This window comes from Equus caballus, chromosome 5 (assembly GCF_041296265.1).
Source record: "Equus caballus isolate H_3958 breed thoroughbred chromosome 5, TB-T2T, whole genome shotgun sequence".
In the NCBI taxonomy this organism is placed as follows: domain Eukaryota; kingdom Metazoa; phylum Chordata; class Mammalia; order Perissodactyla; family Equidae; genus Equus; species Equus caballus.
In genome coordinates, this window is record NC_091688.1 from 32,093,960 (window position 1) to 32,111,393 (window position 17,434).

The 17,434-nt window shown below is 38.0% G+C and overlaps 1 protein-coding gene across 2 annotated transcripts in view; it reads left to right on the top strand.

Annotated features, from left to right (window-relative positions):
• Positions 1-16,964, top strand: part of SH2D1B (SH2 domain containing 1B) — a 29,717-nt gene extending 12,753 nt beyond the window's left edge. Inside the window, exons 2-5 of one of the 2 annotated variants that reach the window (XR_011438613.1) lie at positions 9,525-9,585; positions 11,102-11,267; positions 12,907-13,482; positions 15,553-16,964. Coding sequence is in view for 1 of the 2 variants with exons in the window: in XM_001492105.5 (XP_001492155.2) it covers positions 9,525-9,585; positions 11,102-11,267; positions 12,907-12,944 (265 nt within the window). In the remaining variant the exon portion in view is untranslated. Of the gene's footprint in view, positions 1-9,524; positions 9,586-11,101; positions 11,268-12,906 lie in introns of both variants that reach the window. The other variant, XM_001492105.5, reaches the window with a different exon arrangement.
• Positions 16,965-17,434: the final 470 nt, after the last annotated feature.

Below are 17,434 nucleotides of genomic sequence, written 5' to 3' on the forward strand. Positions count from 1 at the left end.
TCCCATCTCCCTGAGTCTTCCAACTCCTTTCTCTATAGACTGCCAGGGAAGTTTTGGCATTTTGATCTCTCTTGAATATAGGCCATTATTGAATCCATGCTTCAAATAACTAGTCTAGCAGAATATTTATGCCACTCTGAGATGCATGAGATAGTACATTAAATTCTGAATCCTGGGTGAGTGTGCCTTTACTGACAAATTCAGCCAGACTCATCTTTATTTCATCCTTCCTGGTTAACACTCTTATATCTATCTCCATACATGCTGTTTGCATATGTCTCCCATTGTGAACCCAATCAGAAGCTTGAAGGCAAGGTCAGAGCACAGAGCAGAGCGGGGAATGTTAGAAAGAGGATATGGAGATACAGAAAATATCCAGCACAGGGATACCTGGTATTGAACACGTTAAGTTGAAATGTCTAGTAGACATCCAAGAGGAGATGTTGTCAACAGCTGGATAACTGAGTCTCGAGTTCAGTGGCCAGTTGGAGCTAGGAATGTAAAAAAAAGTACAATTTGATAATTAATATTTTTACAATATTCAATCTTTCTATTCTAAAACATTGCATCTCCTTTTACTCTGTGAAGTGTTCTTTTACGTCTCTTGGTAAGACTTTTCATTATAGGCTTGGTACATTTCTTGTTAACATAATTCAAAGCAACTCAACAAATATTTATTGAGTATGTACTATGAGACAGGCAATGTGCTAGAGTAAACAAAACAGACATAATTCTGGCCTTGTGGAACTCACAGCCAAGTGCTAATCACAGACAAGTAAATGGATAATTAAAATTCAGTATGATAAATGGTGTGTTTGGATAGTAATGGCTGATCTTTTTCAAAAGTTCCACTCCTTTCCCCCTGGCGGAGCATCCTGCCCCAAAGTGCCCTGAAGCACTTGGTCCCCTGAATCCTCAACTCAACTACCTTGCACCACCAGGTCTTTGAGCGAAGCCTCAGATGGCAAAGAGCATGTGGCTGATTATTGTGGTATGTGGATAGTGAGGATATTGTGATGTTGGTTATCATGGTTTTATAAGACTTGAGACCTGTTAAGAGAGGAATACACCAAGTAAACCCAATCTACCCATCACTCCTCTTTGCCCATGAGAATCAGCCTGTAGTCACCCTTCCCCCACCCGATCCTCCTAAAGGCACAGGGGGAAAAATTGGGGAGACAAACTTTTAGACTATATTCATTTTAAGTCTGTTTTTTGAAGCATCTAGAACTTTTTCTGAATATTGAAAAAAGTGAAACCTCCCTAAAAGAGAATTACCAGAGAATAAAAACATAGATAGCCTTTACCACAAAATAGTATGCTTCCAAAGGGGTGAGGTTGATGGCAAAGATAACAAATACTTAGTGGTGAGCCCTTTTTATCTGTTATTGTTTTGTTTTTGTGTTTGGATAAAGGTTGTTTCCGAAGAGGTAAGCATGTGGAATGTAGAAAGTTAACCACTGAGATTACTAAAGGTTTAAACAATGAACTCTGTAGCTTGCTTTCAATAAAAAGTTATCAGCTCCTATAAAGACCCAAAATGTTCAAAACAGGTTTTTTTCAAAGTTGCAGAACAAGAGACGAGATTGTTTGAAGATGAACAAATTAAAGGAAAATATTTAAAGTTAGCTTATACTTATATCTTTACCATTCCCAAACTAGTGTAAACAGATCAAGAGCTTTTCCAACAGATGGAAAAATTTGCACAAAAAAATCCTCAGAACTCAATGAAGACGCCACTGATACACCCTCTCTCCCTGCTCCTTCCCTCTCCTGACCTCATCCCTCCCTCTTTATCTCAAAATTGCGCTAAAAAAAGCTATTTTATTTCAAATTTTTCATTATTACTTTTAATTTAATAGGTTTTATAAAGTGTTTAATTTATCATTTTTTGAATAATATATTTTAATTAATTTAATCTAATTATCATTCATATTAGAAAATATGTATTTTCAATATTTACATTTACTTGATATTTTATAATATATTTACAATTTTTATTAAATACTTACATTCAATGATCTTTGCTTTTAATAAATAATAAAATATTGGCATTTCAGTTTTGTTCCAATATTGCAATCTCAAAGAGCAGATATTTGGGCTCATAGATTGTACACATTTCAGCTTTACTAAATTTTGCCAGATTGCTCCCTAAGACATTAGTATCTAATTACATTGCCATTAGTAGTATATAAAACTTTGTATAGCTCCACATAACAGTCAATATTTCTCATTAGTAAACTCTTAAATCTTTGCCAATCTGATATGAAATGATATCTAATTGTGGTTTAATTTGTTTCTCCCTGATTCACAGTGAAGTGAAGCATCTTTTCATACTTTTTTTTTCTGTAAAGATTTTATTTTTTTTCCTTTTTCTCCCCAAAGCCCCCCGGTACATAGTTGTATACTCTTCGTTGTGGGTCCTTCTAGTTGTGGCATGTGGGATGCTGCCTCAGCGTGGTTTGATGAGCAGTGCCGTGTCCACACCCAGGATTCAAACCAACGAAACACTGGGCCGCCTGCAGCGGAGCACGCAAACTTAACCACTCGGCCACGGGGCCAGCCCTGCATCTTTTCATACTTTTATTGGCCATTCCGTTTGTCTTTTCCTTGTTGTACACTAGTGTTCTTATTGTATATTATTGTTGCAATTGTTTTCTCTCAGTCAGTGGACTTTTCACTTTGATAATGGTATATTTAGATAAACAGAAGTTTTAATTTTAATATAGTAAGTTTATTAATCTTTTCTTACAGCTTGTACTTTTTGTGATTTAAGAACTCCTTCCTTAACTCAAGGTCATTAAGTTGTTCACTTACATTTGTTTCTCCTAAGCTGAATGTTTTGTTTTTTCATAATTGGGTCTTCAATTAGAGTGTGAGGTAGGGATCCAATTTTATCTGTTTCCACATGATAACATTGCCATTGCCATTTAACAAATAGTCCATCCCATTGTCACTGATCAGCTGTGCCAACTCTATCACATAGCAAGTTTTCATACATACATGGGTTTGTTTCTAGGCTTTCTATTTTATTCCATTAATATCTTTTCTACTCTGGAACCAGGTCCTTGATAGGTTAATTATAGCTTTATAAGAAGAATTGAGACCCGTTAAGACAGAAACACTGCCCCCTCACCGCTACCACAAACAAACACATAGCCAATCTTATTTTTCTTCTTTAAAATTGACCAGATTTTTGTGCAGAGGAGTAGCGTAATCTGACTCACACTTTTTTACTATTGAAGTATAATTGACTTACAATATTTTGTTAGTTTCAGGTGTATAATACAGTGATTTGGCATTTGTATATGCTGTGCAATGATCATCACAAAAAGTCTAGTTACCATCTGCCACCATGCAAAGTTAATAAAATATTATTGACTATATTCCCCATGTTGTACATCATATTCCCATGACTTACTTATCTATTGAGATGATTATATGATTTTTATCTTTCATTTTGTTAATGTGGTATATTATGGTAATTGATTTACAGATATTGAACTATCCATACATCCCTGGAACAAATCCCATTTGATCATAGTGTATGATCCTTTTAATGTATTGTTGAATTTGGTTAGCTAATGTTTTGTTGAGGATTTTTGCATCTATGTTCATCAGGGATATTGGCCTGTAATTTTCTCTTTTTTTGTGGTGCCCTTATCTAGTTTTGGTATCAGACTGATGCTGGTCTTGTAACATGAGTTTGGAAGCATTCCCTCCTCTTCAATATTTTGGAAGAGTTTGAGAAGGATAGGCACTATTCTTTGAATGTTTGGTAGAATTCACCTGTGAAACCATCTAGTCGTGGAGTTTTGTTCGTTGGGAGGTTTTTGATTACGATTCAATCTCCTTACTAGTAATTGGTCTATTCAGATTTTCTATTTCATCATGATTCAGTCTTGGAAGACTGTATGTTTCTAGGAATTTATCCATTTCTTCTAGGTTGTCCACTTTGGTGATATACAGTTGTTCACAGTAATCTCTTATGATCCTGTGTATTTCTGTGGTATCAGTTGTAACTTCTCTTTCATTTCTGATTTTATTTATTTGAGCCCTCTATCTTCTTTTCTCAGTGAGTCTAGCTAAAAGTTTGTCAATTTTGTTTATCTCTTCAAAGAACCAGCTCTTAGCTACACTAATCTTTCCTATTGTCTTTTTAGTCTCTATTTCATTTAGTTCCATTCTGATCTTTATTATTTCCTTCCTTCTACTAACTTTGGACTTTGTTTGTTCTTTTTTTTCTAGTTCCTTTAAGCATAAAGATGGATTTTTTTATTTGTGATTTTCTTATTTCTTGAGGTAAGCCTGTATTGCTATGAACTTCCCTCTTAGAACCACATTTACCACATCCCTTAGATTTTGGTATGTCATATTTCTGTTTTCATTCGTCTCTAGTATTTTTTGATTTTTCCTTTGATTTCTTTTATGACCCAGTATTTCTTCAGTCACATGTTGCTTAATCACCATATAGTTGTAGTTTTTCCAGTTTTCTTTTATAACTGATTTCTAGTTTCATACCATTGTGGTTGGAAAAGATACTTGATATGATTTCAATCTTCTTGAATTTATTGAGACTCATTTTGTATCGTAACATGTGATCTATCCTGAAGAATGTTCCATGTGCACTTGAGAAGAATATGTATTCCGCTGCTTTTGGGTGGAATGTTCTGTATGTATCTATTAAGTCCATTTGATCTAATGATACATTTAAGGCTGGTGTTTCTTTATTGATTTTCTGTCTGGATCATCTATCCATTGATGTAAGTGAGATGTTAAAGTCCCCTGCTATTATTGTATTCCTGTCAATTTCTCCCTTTAGGTCTGTTAACATTTGCTTTATATATTTTGGTGCTCCTATGTTGGTGCATATATATTTGTAAATGTTATATATTCTTGCTGGATTGACCCCTTTATCATTATGTAATGCCCTTCTTTGTCTTTTATTACAGTCTTTGTTTTAACATCTATTTTGTCTGATATGAGTATAGCTACACCAGTTTTCTTTTCATTTGCAATTGCATAGAATATCTTTTACTATCCCTTCACTTTCAATTTGTGTTTGTTCTTACTTCTGAAGTGAGTCTCTTATAGACAGTATATAGATGAGTCTTGATTTTTTATCTGTTCAACTGTAACCAAGAAAAGGCTCGTTCTGCTCACTGCAACCTGATGCCAATCAATTCCAAGATGAGTCAGTGGTTGAGAAAGGGATTTATTCAATTAGCTAGCAAAATCAGAAGATGTTGGACTCATGTCCCAAAGATCATCTAAGCAAGCACAAAATCTTGAGGCTGTTATATAGGGAGGAGGGGAGAATAAGAAGGGGGTCAGGCTATTTCTGGCATCCATTCTCCAGACTTCTCATCTTATTTTCTGCCCACAAGGTCCAAAATTATTTCCTTCCTTAACAATGGGTTTTGGTCTCTGGTGGCTTTCCTATCCCTTTTGCTTCCTGGAAAATAACTCATTCTAATGTCAACAAAGTTTCATGTCAGATTTGAGAACCTGCTTAGATATGTTCAAACCTGTCCCTGTGGCCTTTGTACAATAGCTTGGTTACCTTATAGGTTAATAATCAGCAATGTGTGATTAGCAGTTACACAACCACTCTATGTCTTTTGATTGGAGAATTTAGTCCACTTACATTTAAAGTAATTATTGATAGGTGTGTACCTATTGCCATTTTTTTTATTGGTTTTCTGGCTGTTTTTGTAGTTCCTCTGACTTCCTTTCTTTTCCTTCTTTCTCTCCTTGTGTTTTGATGATTTGCTTTAATGTTGTGTTTAGATTCCTTTCTCGCTTTCTTTTGTGTATTTATTATACATTTTTGTTTTGTGGTTACCATGAAGTGCACACATATTATTTTTGTATATATCAGTCTATTTTAAGTTGATAGCCTCTTAAATTTTAACACATTCCAAACCTCTACATTTTTACCTCCTCCACACACATATTTTGTTTTTGATGTGACATTTTACGTCTTTTTATTGTATATATCCTTAACTAATTATTGTAGTTTTAATTAACTTTACTACTTTTGTCTTTTAACCTTCATAGTAGCTTTATAAGTGTTTGACCTACTACCGTTACCATGTCTCTGCCTGTTTTACCTCTCTCATGTGGTCCTTTTATCCTTTGTTGTGGAGAAACAGTTCACCTTGTTTTCAGATCTTCTTTAGAAGGAAATGAGCCATATGTAGCTGTAGATTCAGTGCGTCCGTGGGAGGAGATGAGTTCAGGATCTTCCTACACTAGCATCTTGGACCTCGCTCTGACTCACATTTTTTAAAGGACCACTCTGGCTGTTGTGTAAAGGATAATAATTAATGATTTGAGAGAAAGAGGAAAAAATTGGTAGAACTATGGCCTTGAATAGATTAAAGCAGATCGCATCCAGTGGAGATGGGAGGGATTAGCTTTAGAGAGCCACATGCAAAGTTCATCTATTGTAATAAAGGCAGAGTATACAAATGTGTTTGCTAATAGGTGTAATGACGGGACTCTGGAAATTCTCTTCTGATTGCTTTAATCATTTCTCAGTGAAATTATCAGTTAAGAGTGATGTGTTGAGGATTTAAGAAGAAAGGAGATGGTGTAGAATCATTGTTGAGAAGAATATGAAAGAAAATTATTGCCTGAAGGCCAAGAGCCCACTTGAGGTTTGTGATCATTATCTAAAGTGAGATCAGTCAACATAGCTGCGTATTTCTCCCCAGCTGCATATGGCTGTAGAGAGCTGGGCTTAATCAGGGTTTTGGTTTTGCTAATGGAGTAAATAAAGTGAAAGATGGTAAAGGAGTATATTATAATGGTGGACAAGCAATTTACCTGGGTAAAGAAGGGAGTGAAGAAGTGAGAAACAGTGAAAAGTGGTAGGATCAATGGATTGGAGGGTCTATGCAATCAAGGGATTCTTGGGGTCAGCATACTAGAGGAAGGGATCTGGAAAGATGGGAAGTAGGGTAAAGAGAGTGGAATACATGAAATTCACATCATGAAAGAGTTGCAGTTACTGGCAATTACAAGGTCAAAGTTATGAGCAGGACTAGCTTCAACCTATGCCCAGTACTTGGTTTAATGCTTTGCTGTCACCATCTTGAAATTCCTAGTAATTTTTAACAAGGGGCCTTACATCTTCATTTTGCCCTGGGCCCCATAAATTATGTAGCCAGTCCTAGTTATGAACGTGGGAGTGAGTGGCTGATGTAGGTGGAGGACAAAATCACTGGAGGAGAGGAATTCAAGGAACTGAGAAATTGGAGTGTAGAAGGATAAGATACACGTGAATTGAAATTGCTGAAAAGTTAGGCAGAAATAGTATTGAAGATAGTTACAGTGAGCTAGGAGCTAAAACCTGGAGAAATGAGTGACAATAACCCAGGGATCAGGAGATGTCAGCAACAATGAGGGGTAGTAAGTGATATAATCTAATCACATGAAACTCAGAGCTGAGGATTTGGAGGAAGAAGCGAAACCACAGTGAAGAACCATAGAGCAAGGAGAACACTGGCCTCACCTCTAGGCCCTGCAGTTGAGAGAGCCGTGGGACGCAGCAGCAGCCTTTTAGAGGGGTGCAGGGGAAGTGGTGTCCTCAGAGCAGAGTCAAGTTTCCTTTAGAGCAAGAAGGTGACAGGGACAATTAGAGAACACGTTAAAGAGTTGGGGGATTTTGATGATGGTCGACTTTGAATTCCAGAGAGCACAGTGGAAGGATTTCAGGAGCTGGGGAAAAAGGAACACAACAGAGGGTGTGCAGAGCCTCGCAGGATTAGAAAACAGGATAAAAAGATGACCTGCAATACTGGGGTCCTTGTAAATGACCGACAAACAGAGATAAAGGGCATGATGAGATTAGCCCAATGGATTTAAGGCAGAGAGAGTGGAAGCAAGACTGCAAGTGTTGGGGGTTAAGGAAGGGCTCCCCCGTCATCACTGGTGATGGGGGCAGGAGACCTAGGGGAAGCATGATTCTTTCACCTCTCTTTAGTGTAAATGCACGCTGAGAAGCCATGTTTCTCTTAAAAGTTTTATAAATGGCATATATAAAATAGTAATTAGAACAGCAAGTATTAAAAATGAAGTTACCCAATAATATCATAGTCATATAATATGGATACTAATCTCACTGCTATGTAATCTTTTATAGCGTTTTTTTTTTTTGGTAAACATTCCACAATAAATGCATATAGGTATCACAAGTTCTTGTAAAGCATTGTTGCAATGTGGCTTGTTATTTCATTAAAAATACTTTGCAAAAAATAAGACCGTATTTGAGCAATGTCTTTCTTTCCAACTTGAAGTGTATGGCTTATGGACTAATTAACATAGAACTTCCATTTGTTTTATTCTTTCATTCTCCTCTAGTGAAGATTTTCTCAGGCTGATAATACAGCAATGTACTTAAAAATAAAGTCATTTACTTAGGAATCTAACATAGGATGTATGATAGTTGGGTTTCAGAAAACTGTGTGATCAATCAAATGGCATGTATGGACCTTGTTTGGATTCTTATTTGAACAATATTTCTGTGAAGAGACGTTTTTGAGACGTCTTCCCAGACTGTGGGATACTTTGTCACATGGGGACAAGGACTCACATAAAACTTTTTGGTGCTTGCCATGTGATTTGGGGACACCCACTGGCTTATTCCGGCCTTAGGAAACTCCACAAAAACTTGGGATTGGGAAGTCAATTGCTGAAGTCTCCAGACAGACAGCAATGAAGTCTCCTGCACCTTAAAACCATACGTAGTGTCTGACTTCCCAATTCAGTCAAAAGATCAGTCATTTGATTCTTCGACATGGATGCAAGTAGGAGGGGATCAATCAGATAATTTGAACCTCATGTCAATGTCTTTGATTCTCATTTTTTACATTTTAATATTTCTGTGGAATCAGAACATATTTAAAGATATTTAACATATGCATTTTTCTCCTGGAAAGCTATCATTAAATTGATACTGTATCTTACGATTGATGATATTTTGGAATTGAAGAACTATGGTAAGGTATGCTATTTCTTGTTTCAGAAGTTGATAGATTGGATCTGTTATCTAAATTCTGGTTAGCTTACCTAGACAGTGGTTCCTGTTCCAATGAGGAGCAAGAGCGCAATCACTTCGTTGGACAAAATTCCCAACCTTCTCCATTTTAGTGATGCTCCCTCTAATGAGATTGACACATCATTTAATAAACAATATAGGAATGGCTCAATGGTGTTTAGTTTGTTGTTTCGACTTAGAGCTGAGTGAAAAAACTAGCGAGAAGCACCAAGAACTTGGAGATTGTAAATTCTGTCTCCTTATGCTCTTTGCTACAGCCTAGACTTCCACCACCAGAACAAAGGTCCTCATTTCAAAACCTCTGTCTCTTTCAAAGTCTCACAGATGAGAAAGCCTGAAAACGATCAGTTTCTTTTCGGGATCCAAGATTGACAAAGGCGTTGCACGCAAAATATAGTGGTATAGGTTATGTGGTTTTGCTTATAAGAATGTTATGATTCACACAGTCATCTTTCCACAGGTTTAAAAGTTTTGTCTACACATACCGAATCTTCAAAGAGAAATATGGGTACATTATACAGGTAAGAATATAATAAGAACTCCTGCAACGACAACAATGACAAAAAGTTGGGAGGGAAGAACCTGAGATTACCTCTTGAATATGAGATGTGGCCATGTGAAGGCATTCTAAAAAGGGAAGGGCCATGCACAGTTAGAGTCAGATCAAGAGCTAATCTTGTCTTTCTCTGAGAGACATAGGAAGACATGAGTCTGGTCCTATTTTTTAATAACCAAGGCTGTTATTCAAAATTGTAGAGGCATGTGACCCTGGTTCCTCTAGTGGGCAAACGCACCAACCTGGACTCCATGTATGACCACTGTTGAATTAGAAGACTAAACAATGACCAGGATGGAGGTAGAAAGGGAAGGTGGGGACAGGTCTGAAAGTCTGGGAAGTCAAGTGGGCTCCATAGTCGTATGAAAATACAAAGGGAAGCCACAGTCAACTAGCAGTCTTGGGAATTCCTTTAATTTTTCTGGTTTACTGAGAGGTAAGCAGCAAAACTGTTTTGCTCCTTTTGAATTTACTTCTCTGGCTTAGGGAGCAGAGTATAACCAATGTAACTGAATCTTTAATTACTAACAGAGAATTCGGAAATAATCTTTCTGAAACACTAGCACACAGGGTTAAATAGATTTTTTACTGCAAGATTTCTCAGCATCGTCAATATGCTAATGTTCATTGTGAATATCTGAAAGAGTTTAGAACATACAATGATCCCCAAACACACACACACATACATACATACATAGGAAATTTTTCTTTTGCTATAAAAGGACATTATTGAGGCAAATGGACAAAATTTGAATAAGGTCTATAGATTAGTAAATATAGTATTGCATCAAGATCAATTTCCTCATTCTAATCATTGTAGAGTGGGTATGTAACATCCTTGCTTTTTTAAGAAATACTGACGTGTTTAGGGTTAAAAAGGTTTTTTTAAAAGAATATTTTATGTATATATATATATATGGACATAGATATATACATATATATGTTTATATATTTAGAAAGAGAGAAGAAAAAGCAAATATAATAAAATAACATTTGGGATGTGAGTGAAGCATATAGATGGAAATTGAAAATATATTTTTGTAACTTTTCTTCAAGTCTGAAATTATTTCAAAATAAAATGTCTTCTAAAAAACAACTTATTTAAAAATGTTTGTTTGTTGTGCATACTTTGGGAAATTCTGGATAATTCCTTAATACTCTAGACAAAACAGAGAACCCTCCAAATCAGTTAGTACTCAGACATGGCCAGGCATTTCAAGGATGGGGCTCACTCAATACTGCAGACTGAGGTGGTCCCTTGATTGCTAATCCTGTTTACTCAGAGTAGCTCAAGTCAGAGGTTGTCTTAAAAACAAGCGTTTTTGTGTATTGCAATTGGTGTGAGCTCTTAAGCATAAACTGCTGGCAACTTGTTTTTGCTTTGCCAGCTCAGAGGCCGCCCAGAAAACCGCTGTTTTGAGAAGTGTTACATTTCACACAATTGCACGATGATGAGTGATCTCCTCCTTGTATTTTTGCAGACTGTGGAAGGCGCACGAAAACAGATCTTTCCAAACCTGAGGGAATTGATCTCCAAATTTGAAAAACCAAATCAAGGGCTGGTGGTTCACCTTTCAAAGCCGATAAAGAGAACCAGCCCCAGACCGAGATGGAGAAGATCGACGATAAAGTTGGATGATAGTTTTGGTAAAAACTCTCAAACAGGGATCAGAAAGGAACCTTAGTCCCATTTCCACCACTGGCCTACTTTGTAGAATCAAAACAGATAAAAGCCTTATTTTTTATTGCGTTATCTCCAAAAGGCTTCCCCTCCTAAGAGCACTTTCCACCTTGTTGAGAAGTGGTGTCTTTGAGCCCCTGAGGTGGCCAACATATAGAAACTCTCAGTGCATAGACAGCCAGGGGAGCAAGAGTGGTTCCTGAGCCCTCTGGAAGAGCTGGCTTCACACTCAGCCTGTGACCTTGTGCAAACCACACAAGTTCGGGAATAGATGGACACATTAGCATAATTTTCAAATGAGAAAATTGCTTCAACCTCTCCCCATGGCTCATCTTGTTACATTTTGCTCAATATTTGCTAAGCGTTCATTTATATAGTATTAGGGCACAAATTATTTCAGATATATCCGTAAAGGTATTAGGCCATGGTGGAAAATGAGAGATGGTCGGTAAATCTGAGTGCAGGGAACCTGTGCTGAGGCCTCTCAAATCATGTCATGGGCAGCTACTCTTACTTACCCGCAGCCCTTGAAATCCACTCTCAGAAAATAATCTAGTATATTTCACTTACAGCCTAGTTTGAATTTAACTCAGACTTCCTGAGACATTTACAATCTAACTCAGTTTTCTCATGATGGATGCATGGTTATATTCTCAATTAAAGGGATTTCAGTTATCAGTGGGCAGGCGATGGTGATGGAAGCAGATGTGCTAGCTAGGGAGAAAGCAGAGGACAGCGAGTTCCAGGGAGCCTGAAATCACCCCACGCCCGTTCAACTTTGTCTACAATGAAATCGCCCTTTAGGCTGCCACAGCAACTTCTCACCTCCCCAACAAGACTAAGCATGGCTTTTTAATGACTAAAATAAAAACAACTCCTCTACCGTTGTTTCTCTGTCCCGCTCCCACCATGCTGGGGAGTGTGCAGCCATGTACATACAAAGTCACTTCCTATTGGCTCAGCTGCAGATGTAGTCCCATGGCCCTTTTCCACCAACACTTAAAGAAGAAAAAAGTATTAAAGGGGGCAGAGCTAGAAACCCCAGAATGTGCCTGTGCTGCGGCCCTTAGGCAAACCCAGATGAGTTGCTGAGGGTGCTTAGAGTGGTGGCAGTATTTGCACCATGGTTGCACGGATAAAATAATCACAAATGCCAAGAAGAGAACACTTTAGAGATCTTTCCCAAGAACTGGGAGAGAGCCTCGCCACACCAACTCTCTATGCTTGGTCAGCCCTGCCAGAGTGAGCTCTCAAATCCTCAGCTACCAAAGGGGGACCATTTGCCCATTGGCCTCATCTTCTTTCTCTCCTTCTCTTGGCCTCCTGACAACAAGATTCAGATATTCTCACTCTGTGGGAGGCACAGGTTTTCTGCTGGTGAATGGAGGCATCTAGTGCCTCTGGAAACTCTGATGATTGACTTATAAAGAGATCCCCTATTTTGCCAGCAGAACTACCTGTGGTACCCCAGACCTTGAAAATGTCACTTTGATGTGTCATCAAGATCACCCTGTGGCTGGGCAGAGGTCTTCTTTCCTTGAGCACGGTTGGTCAATGTGACTCCTGGGTGTTGAGCCTCAACGGTGGTCTTCTTTTTTTCCCCAGGGAACAGTAACAGTGATTATGTGGATGTCTTGCCTTGAAGATAAGAATTCCGGACAAAGCAATTAGAGAAGAGACAGGGTGACAGCTCTCACTGGTGACCCTGCTTCTCCTGCAGATGTAGATCTGGAAGGCTGACCTTTAGAGGACAATTCAGACTCTCCTGGTCTGGGTGACTGAAGAGGTTCTGTCCACCAGCTTCAGAGAAATCACTCCCCGTGTCCCTGTGTCTCATGCATACACCACGAGCAGCTTCAAAACCTCTTTTCCCCTCTTACTCTTCTTTCTTGGGATAGGACAGTCTGAACCTATTTCCTTGACTTGTTAAAGGTACTATCACTACATCGTCGTTGACATCCTCCCTCCAATCAGGCAACCAGAGGGGCTGCTTGATACAGAAGAGAACGCACTTGGCCGCGAGTTAGGAGCCTGAGTTCCAGTCCTGTGGCTATCTGACTTTGGACAAACCTCTTCCTCTCTCTAGGTCTCCATTTCTTCATCTACAAAACAAGTGTCTGGGTGGGGCGATACACACTGCCCCAACCTCTCTGCTGAGCCTGGTTGTGCCCATTGGAGGTGGTAAGTCCTGGAGTGATGGAGATGTATATAACATCAGTAAGGGATCGGGGCCCAGCCTCCCCAAACAGCTGACACACTCTCTGCACCTGCCTGGTCTGTACTGGTCTTGGTCATGTGGTGGCCCAGATCCACGTGAGTGCCTTTCTCCCTCCAGCCTGGGCTACTCACCTTCTAACTCTTCTCCTTCTTTGTAATCTCGATTTTCCTGCCAAACATTTCCCTGAACCCACTTTCTCCCTGATTTTGCCTGATTTCGTTTGTGCACCAACCACTTCAGCAGCATGGATGTGGTTCTGTACAGTGATGTGTGTGGGATTTTTAAGATATTCTCCTATGTGTGCTTCTTGTTCCCAACTAAGTGTTAAGTGCTACCAAAGCACGGTTGAGTCTCCTTTGTATCCTGCACAGTGTGTAGAAATGTGTGCTGCACAGAGCTATGCCCAGTTCATAGAAGCTACTGACTGGAAGCACATTCCGAAGGGTTTGTGGAATTGATTCTAAGGCCCTTTGAATTTTTCTCCTAGTTCAAAATTTTAATAAAGACCTGGTTAGTGTGGAATGTACCAAATTTGATGCCCATTCTCTCGCACATCTTCAAACTATAGTTATTCATTTCACCCCACTGGCCTTATCTTTCAAAGTTATTAAAGAGAGGAGCTCTAGACTACCAAACAACACAAACGGACATTGTGGCTGGAATCCCAAAGTGTGAGTTTGTGGGTCACAGCAATACGTAGCTACTGCTAAGTAGAGAAGAAATGAAATGCAGCCGTATTCAGAGAGCTGGGGCAGCCAAATCCTAATCCTGCTAGTTGGTTTAGTAAAGGACACCAGAAGCGGGCCTGCTCCCCAGGTTTTGATCTTAGGTCTTTGATTCTCTATGGTACAAAAAAGAATGTCCCAGTTTCCAGAGCCTACAGCAATCCTTGGCACAGAATACATGTTCAGTGAGTATTTTTTGAATTCATGGCTGAATGAATCAATATATAAAATATGATCATTCATTCCGGATGGTGGAGATTTATACATTTCAAAATCTGCTAGAACAAGACTATTAGTTCGAGCTCTTTCAATTATAACTCTTGTAGAAGTGATTTCCTTTTTTCTGAGCACCCAGGCATAGCACCTTGCACGATGCTTGGTCCCCAGATGGATTTCAGTACATTTCTCAAACGAGCAAGCCACATTTAATAGCTGATGTTGATGTCAAGCTATAAATCCCTGAAATTTTTTAGAAGACCTTGAACAGGTCACGTGAAGAACAGCTGAAAGAGCTGAGTACATGGGACCGGAAGAGGGAAGACAATAAATTAGAACAGCTATTTCCAGGGTTTGAAATGTTGTTCTGTAAAAGAGGGTGAAGACCCACCAGGTACAATGCCAGACAGCAGAACTCAGACCAACGGTTGGTGTCTACAGGAGGGCAGTTTTAGCCCAATACAAGAAAGAATTCTGAACCCACTAGAGCTATCCTACACCCTAACAGTCTGCCCTCTGTTGTAGTTCGAGTGGAGGGTAGTAGTTTCCAAGAATGTGGGAGAAATTATTCCTGTCCTGAGTAGACATTAGACTGCCTGACTGCCAAGATACCTTCCAATTCAAGGATCACTGGATTCTAATCTCATCTCGTAACAATTACAGGGAGAAAAATCTTTCTCTTTCTCTTTCTCTTTTTGATTTAGGTATGGAGAGTTGAGTTAATCACTTTCCTTAGTTCTTAACTCACTATCACCATAAATCCACACAAGATCCTTCTTTTTGTTTTATTTCCTTTTTCTTCCTTTCATCCCTAATTCTCACTCCAATGGAACCAGCTCTATACTATTTGATATATGCACTCGGTATACACGCACCCTTGTAGAATATACAGTATTGCTTGTGAATATATACCTTTTATATTTACATACATGACATGGTGCTACTGCTCCAGTTCTGTTATTACTATTTTCACTCAGTGTTATGTTTGGTTCTATTTCATATTGTTGAGTGTACATCTAATTCAGTGCTGCTGTCTGATGCATGGTATTCCATAGTACTCATCCACCACATTTTGCTTATCCATTCCTCTAGAGATAGACAGCCAAGTTCGTTCCAATTCTCTGCTACCAGAAACAACACTGTGACAAGCAACCTCGTGCAAGTCTCTTTATGGAAGTGTAAGAAAGTTCCTCTGGACTATATGGGTGGGTCATAAAGTGCACTCGTATTTAATTATGATGTAATCAAATCCATCAAGTGCTTTTTTTGATTCTTGTTTTTTAAGACCTTCCCCGCTCCAAGATCATGAAAAAAATTCTCTTACATTTTCTTCTACTAGCTTTATACTTTTACCCTCTACAGAGTTTTAATGATGACAAGGACTTTTGCCTTTTTAACTGACATATCCCCAGTGTCTAGAAAAGTCCTTCACGTATAGCAGATGCTCAATAAGTATTTGTTAAATAAATGATGAATCTGGGTTTAACCTTTGCATATGGTACGAATCCAACTTAGTATTTCTCCACACATATTGAGGTAATTTTCCCATTTCAACCTGCTTAATAATTCATTTTCCTCCCTCTGATTTATGGTTCCTCCTTTATAATACATCACAATGGTTCCAATGCCCTGATTTTGTAGTGTCTTATTATCTGGTAGGGTATTCCTGGACCTTGATTCCTCCATATACATTTCAGGATAAATATGTTAAGTTGCTCAAAACATCTTGCTGGAATTTTGAATGAACTTGCGATGAATTTGTAGAGTAATTAGGGGACAAGTGACATTCTTGTGATGTTTTCTCATGCATACACACGTTACATCTATTTACTCAGGTCATCCTTTTTGTTCTTTAATGGAATCATAAATTTTCACCATAGAAGTCTTGTATATTCTGTTGAATTCATTCTTTATTTTTAGTTGTTATAAATTATGTCTTATGTTTTATTACATTTCTAGCAGGCTATGGCAGTAGAAAAATGTTTACACTTTCATTAGACTTACTGGTTTACCTGTTGATTCTATTGTAAATTGAATTGTAAATTCTATGTAAATGATTTTGTCGCTGTAAATAATAACATTTTGTTCTCTTTCCTATCAATACTTACGTGTCTTATTTACTCTCTGTGTTTACTTGATTAGCCAGGACCTCCAGTATACATTAAACAGTAGTCACTAGGATGATGCGCGTTCTTGTGTTGTCCCCAGTATTATGGAATGCTTAGAACATTTCTCCATTTAAGCATAATGTTTGCTGTAGCCTTTGAGAAGGCTATTGAGTTTTTATCAGAAAAGTTTAGAAATGTATTAAGTGATTTGTTTCTGCATCTATTGAGATAGTCACATTCCTTCTATCTTCCCTCCATTATAGGAGTAAATTACATTGATAAAATTGCTGATACTGTACCATCCTTGCATTACTTAACTTGATCATGTTGTATCATATTTAATAAATTGTTGGATTCAGTAAGTTAATATTTTATTAAATATTTTTTGCATGAAAATTCATAAACTAAATAGGACTATAATTTACTGAGTCATGATTATACTAATCATATAGAGTGAATTAAACAGCCTCGCCTTTTTCTATCTTGTGCAACAACTTCGTAAGGTAAGAATTATCTGTTTCTTGAAAGTGTATTAGTATTCTCATAAAACTGAGTTTGAGACTCTGGTGAAGAAAGGAAGAAGACTTTTATTATGATTTAAATATCTTTAATTCTTAGTAGTTTATTTAATTATTTTGCCAAGTTGGATATTCTTTGTTATTCCAAGAATTAGTTATCAGAAACCACAATGCCTAAAGCCAGCCACAAGAGGTCAGACAATCACTAAGAAAACAAGTACATACCAAGCTTTTTTTTCTTAATCAGTGCTGAGAAACCTCGCTGGCTATAAAACCTGAAACATTTCTCAGAACAATACTCACCTCTCATTTGAATGCTTAATCTCCAGTGTTGATCACAGTGTTGGT